Source organism: Coptis chinensis, chromosome 6 (genome assembly GCF_015680905.1).
Source record: "Coptis chinensis isolate HL-2020 chromosome 6, ASM1568090v1, whole genome shotgun sequence".
In the NCBI taxonomy this organism is placed as follows: Eukaryota; Viridiplantae; Streptophyta; class Magnoliopsida; order Ranunculales; family Ranunculaceae; genus Coptis; species Coptis chinensis.
In genome coordinates, this window is record NC_141461.1 from 93,686,661 (window position 1) to 93,692,957 (window position 6,297).

A 6,297-nucleotide genomic window follows, 5' to 3' on the forward strand; every position below is an offset into this window, starting at 1 on the left:
TCTAACCTAACTATCTACCATTAACAAAGACTTAAGCTTTTGTTCTTATACATTCAGATCCAAAATTCGTGCATGGGCTTGGAGCCATGTTTTGGGCCAGAGAATCAGGCCCAAAAAGGCCTCTTCAGCTGCAGTTGACTTCCACAGACTTTTCGTCCACTTCTGCTCCTCTGATTGGGTCAAGGCTTGGACCATTGCAAAGCTCTTTCCGAGCCGGTCGTTTTGACATAAGGTAGGCCTCAATCCGAGGTCTGAGTCCAAAGATATGGCATTTGGAAGTTCTCACGACTTTTGCTCCTTTATCTCGCTAAAGTGGCACATTTCGCACATAATGGACTTTGAAGCCCTGAAATGCATAAAACACGTAATCGTATTAACTCTTACTTATTATTCACATAATTGGTCTAACAGTATGATTATTAAGGGGTTAAAACTACGATTTTGGGCTCTTATCAAGATCTTACAACCTGGTAGCCCCGCCACTATAGTATAATCGCCTCAAGCACCAAGAAACAACAACAACATTAACAAGAACAAGAAAACGAATCAAGAAGCTAATGTTGTTGAGATGGTAGATGATGCCTTAATATGTTCGATGGAGCAAAAGAAGGAGTCTTGGGTACTTGATTCTGACGCATCTTTCCATGCTACCTCACATCGAGAGTTCTTTAGAACTACACCGAAGGTGACCTTGGAACGGTCTTTCTCGGTGATGCCAACCTTGTGACATTGTCGGCAAGGGTGACGTGCATGTCAAGATGAATGGCTCGTCATGGTTATTGAGGGACGTCAGACACGTTCCGGATTTGAGGAAGAATTTGATTTCTGTGGGGCAATTGGCAAGTGAATGATTTGTTACAGTCTTCACCGGTAACACTTGGAAGGTCTCGAAGGGTTCAATGGTTGTTGCAAATGGTAAGAAAGATGGTACTCTTTACATGACTACACATGGTTGTGAGTCGATTGTCGTGGCACATGGCAAAGAGGATCCGAATGTTTGGCACTGCAGACTTGGTCACATGAGTGAGAAAGGAATGAAAATTCTTCACTCTTCTGGTAAACTCCTAAAGTTACAATCGACTGAAATTGACTTCTGTGAGAATTGCGTATTTGGAAAGCAGAAGCAGATGAGTTTTCAAAGAATAGGTCAGACTCCGAAAGATAGAAGGCTTGAGTTGATTCATACAGATGTCTCGTGGCCAGCTAATGTCTCTTCACTTGGCGGAAAGTTATATTTTGTGACTTTCATTGATGACCATACTAGGAAGGTGTGGGTTTATTTCTTGAGACACAAGTTAGAAGTATTTGAAGTGTTCAAGACTTGGAAGGCCATGGTTGAGAATGAGACAAGCTTGAAAGTAAAGAAGCTGAGATCTGACAAATGTGGAAAGTATGAAGATTCAGGTTTTAAGAAATACTGTGCTGACAATGGCATCAAGATGGAAAAGACTTTGCCAGGGACACCTCAGCAGAATGGGGTTGCAGAGCGGATGAATAGAACACTTATAGAGAGAGCTAGGTGTATGCGACACTCAGCGGGCTTGCCCTGCCAGCCGGGCGAAAGCGTTATAACGCAGCCTTACCCGATCAATAGAGGACCATCGGTACATCTTCGATTTTAAGATTCCAGAGGAAGTGTGGAGCGGGAAGGATGTGAACCTTTCCCATTTGAAGGTGTTTGGTTGTGTGTCCTATGTCCACATTAGTGACCAAGCTAGAAGCAAGCTTGATGCTAAGTCACTAAAGTGCACCTTCATCGGCTATGGCGGTGATGATTTTGGGTATCTCTTTTGGGATGATCAAAATCGGAAAATCATACATAGTAGAGATGTTGTGTTTAATGAGAATGTGATGTACAAGGACATAGATGAAACACAAACCAAGGAATCGGGTACAGACAGCGGCACAGAGTATATTGAGTTGGAAGACTTCGATGTAAGTCGTGGTATAGTGGGATCCCCACAGTCAGAGGATGACAGTAGTAGTGACTCTGAGAATAATGAGGATACTTCACCACCGAATCCATCTCCACCTCGTGCCCCAAGGAAGACATCTAGGCCACATGTACTGAGTACGAGATATCCGCCCTCCACCTATGTGAATTACTTGCTACTTACTGATGGTGACGAGCCTCAATGCTATGATGAAGTATTGGAGACGAGTGATGCAAGCAAGTGGGAGCCTACTATGCAAGATGAGATGAAGTCCCTCATCTCTAATGGCACGTGGGAGTTAGCCAAACTACCCATGGGCAAGAAGGCTCTACAGAACAAATGGGTGTTTAGAGTCAAAGAGGAACATGATGGTTCCCAGAGATACAAAGCAAGGCTAGTAGTCAAGGGTTTTCAGCAGAAAGCAGGCGTTGACTTCACAGAGATATTCTCCCCAGTGGTGAAACTGAATACTATTCGGTCAGTGTTGAGTATTGTTGCAGTGGAAGATTTGTATCTTGAGCAGTTGGATGTTAAAACTGCCTTCCTCCATGGTGACCTAGTTGAGGAAATTTACATGCAAAGAAACGAGGGTTTTATCAAGAAGCGGTAAGGAGAATATGGTATGCATGCTCATAAAGAGCTTGTATGGTTTGAAACAAGCCCCTAGGCAAAGGGTACAGAAGTTTGATAACTTCATGCAAGGAAATGGCTACTATAAGTGCAACACCGACCATTGTTGCTACTTCAAGAGGTTCGACTCGACTACGCCATCCTATTACTATATGTTGATGATATGCTAGTAGCGAGTTTTGATATCTCAGAAATTGGGAGATTGAAAGAAGTTGGCAAGTGAGTTCTCTATGAAGGACTTGAGTGCGACCAAATAGATTCTAGGGATGAGGATCGAGGAAGAGATAGGCGTAAAGGTATACGAGTTGTCTTAGGTCGAGTATGTTGAGAAGGTATTGAAGAGGTTCAACATGGGTAGTGCGAAACCAGTTTGCACACCTTTGGCAGTCCACTTCAAGTTGTCCAAGGAACACTCTCCCAAGACTGTTGAGGAAAGCAACTTCATGGCTAAGGTGTCATACACCTCTGCCATTGGAAGTCTTCTGTATGTCATGGTTTGCACGCGTCTGGATATAGCCCAATTGGGGATTTGTCGCCAAGATTTATGTTTAATCCCGCAAGCAACATTGGGAAGCCGAAGTGGATATTGAGATATCCGGAGAGGTACTATAGAGAAATGCCTATGTTATGGAGTGGGGGTGTTGTGAACCCGTAAGGGTATGTGGATGCCAATTTTACTGGTGAGGTAGATCGCGGAAGAAGCACTCATCGGTTATGTCTTTACAAAGAGGTCCTACTTGCAGTGAGTTGGATTTCTCGGTTATAGAAGATCGTTGTTTTGTCTACCACGAGGCAGTATGTGGCTATTCTGAGAGGTAAGCAAAGAGATTATTTGGTTCTGGGGATTGATGGAAGAGCTTGGGATGAAGCAAAGAGAGAGATGTGTTGTTACGGTGGCGGTCCAGTGAGTGCTATACATCTTGCTAAGAAACTCCGCCTTTCATTCTAGGACCAAGCACATTGGTCTCGGTATCATTTTATCCGATCCGTTGGAGGATGAGGTTTTGGCACTTGAGAAAATCCAAGGGAGTGAGAATCCGCGGATATGTTGACAAGACCGCGTTTCATCTTGGCGAAGTTGTGTTCAACTTTGGTGGGTCTTCTTGCTTGAAGACCATGATGGATGAGCCGAGTGTTTCATTAGTAAATTGGATTTGGATTGAGTTGTTACAATTGAGTTGTGATGTGCATGTAAAATCTCGAAGGTTCCAAGTGGGAGATTGTTGGGTTAGTGGAACCGCCGAGCTTTGCTCCGGTGTCCAACGTTGTTACTCTCAGTTTTCAATTTGGAGAAGGGGGCGCGACCCGCGCTCAACCATGCTTTGGACAAGGCGCCATCCACCGACACTACTAGAAAGTGGGCGACCCGCTTCATGCCTTGGTCATGGCGCACTTCATCATGCTTTGAGAAAGTTATCGAGTTGGCCGCGACCAGCTGCCATACCTCCGAAATTTTCACCGATTTCGATATTTCGCCCAAAGCCCATTTTTTCACCTTTTTCTATGTGTACCTATATAAAGGAAATAGAATAGGGTTTTGAGACAACTTTGAGAGATTCATTTCTTGGGTATTGTGGGAGCTCTATTGAGCTAGGGTTTGAAGTAAGGCCTCTTGTTCTTGATTCTTGATATCTCTTGTAAAACTCCAATCTTTGCTATAAAGGAAATTCGGTTCTTGTGTGGATATAGGTAATATTTACAGAACCACCTAAATCTTTGTGTCTCTTTGCATTATTTACTTCTTTATTTATTGTTTGCTTGTTATGGGTGATGATAAATTAGTGGTTTTGCTTGTTTGAGTTTGTTGTGATAACTACCAAAGTCTTAGGTGGGTGATTTCCTTGGTGTGAGCTCAAAGTTGAAATCATTTGGGATAGAAAGTAGCTAGATTGAAGTGTGACTTTCTAGTGAAATCTCCCAACAACATGAACTCCCCATATCCCATGTATGAGGGAATAAAGCAAATTAGAGAATCGTCATGTCTCTTTCCTTTTCTTTTTTTTTTTTTTTTTTTTTTTTTTCTTATTTTTTTCAATTGTCTTAGTTTAAGAATTGCACCATGCCAAACTCTAATTGCAAATGTCAGCAACGTAAGGACTGTATGTTCTAACGATATGTATATAGGAGAATTAGATTTGCTGTTGAGAAAACCAGCAGTGCAATCTGAAAGGCGCTTGTCCTCTACCATTTTTATTTAGTTTATTTTGGAGATTCGAGAGAGAGAGAGAGCATTGGTCTCCTATTCCAATTACGCCTTCGAAAGGAGTTCTGACCCTGCTCATGTGCATTTCTAGTGCCTACATAATTTTTTTTTTCTAAACACCGACTCCCAGTATTTAAGCAATGAAATAATGAGAGCAAAATCAGTTCTTCACCCCCTTACTTATAAGTGTTATAAAAATCTGTGGTGCAGCAGATTCACGAGAGGAGGGGGGGGGGGGGGGGCAAAAACCGTAACCTAGGGTTCTAAGGTGCTGCACCACAAACTTGGATCAAAATGAATTACATTGTTTTTCAAGTCATAGCCAACCTGAACATTTTTCTGTTGATAGTTTCCTAGTATAGAAATTTCTTCTGTAGGCAGCATAGCAAGGCAATATGTAGTCGAATTCTTAAACACCCATGTATTCCACGTTCGTAGTTTCAATAAAATGGAAAGTAATAGGGTCGATATACATAAAGTCGTAAGATTCTCCCTTATAGCATACTTCGAGAAGTCCATCCGGATCTTTAAAATGTTTCCTCTGCAACCTTTTGTCCAATTCATCAGTCAAAATTCTAAATGCTGTGTTATATGTACAACCAGAATCAACGATGAAGCCTCCATCTCTTAACTCTTTCTTGTATGTAAATGTATCATTTGGAATAGGAAGTCTTAAGCTGCCAATGCTTATACCTTCCAAATTTACAAAGTAAGACGAATCACCTATACCAGTCAATATAGGGGTAGAGTTCCCAGACAGGGATGCCGCATCCTCGAATTTTATATAGCCTGCTTCTGCATTCCTATCTTTTTCTTCACCAAAGCAATATGCAAATTGTTGGGCATATATTAATTGTCGAACCAAGGATGCAGGTGACCTGTTTAGACCAATTATTCCAAGTGGTACTTCACCAGTCGATGTAGTGTCGTTATTGTGGTGATCACAACCAATGACAACATGTTCCAAGGTATAATTACCAGCCTTTCTATCATTATCACGGAAACTTAGAGTCTTTGTTGCAATATCCCCCTTCGAAAAAATGCCATCCAAATAAGTCATTTCATATTGACACAAGGCTTTTTCACCGCAATTGTAGTTCAGTTCGTTTTTGCAGTAATCTTCACCAGCATTAGATGTTAATGGAACATAACTAACTGACTTCGAAGGATCGAATAAGGGTATGGACTGTTCAGGACACCCGTCACAAGGAAGACACTGTAGCCAAAATAGGTCACACTGCCAGTGTCGAGTATTATTCCATAAGAGCGAACTTGTGTTTCTTTGCCAATATAATACTCCATCATGTACTCTGCAACTTCTGCCCATGCTGGCGTTGCAATAGCTTTAGGAGAAACTATTTGAGAGAGTTTGTTTTTAAAGTACTTTGTTCTAGCTGAGGAGCGATGAACTGCAGCTCGAATTCTGTCAGTTTTTGTCAAGTTTGGGTTATGGAATGGCGATCTAATGGAGTTGCGGTGGATAAGGCGCGTTGTGAATCCTGTAGGTTTTGAGGTTGCTGTATTACAAGA

At 42.0% G+C, this 6,297-nt stretch overlaps 1 protein-coding gene across 1 annotated transcript; it reads right to left on the reverse strand.

Moving 5' to 3' along the window:
- Positions 1 to 5,176: 5,176 nt before the first annotated feature.
- On the reverse strand, positions 5,177 to 6,094 carry LOC147495555 (aspartic proteinase CDR1-like). Its single transcript, XM_086568406.1, has one exon. The coding sequence runs from the start codon at positions 6,092 to 6,094 to the stop codon at positions 5,177 to 5,179; it is 918 nt and encodes a 305-aa protein (XP_086424532.1).
- Positions 6,095 to 6,297: the final 203 nt, after the last annotated feature.

Coding starts and splice junctions, on each gene's coding strand:
- LOC147495555 (XM_086568406.1), bottom strand. CDS start 6,094: ATGGGCAGAAGTTGCAGAGTACATGATGGAGTATTATATTGGCAAAGA.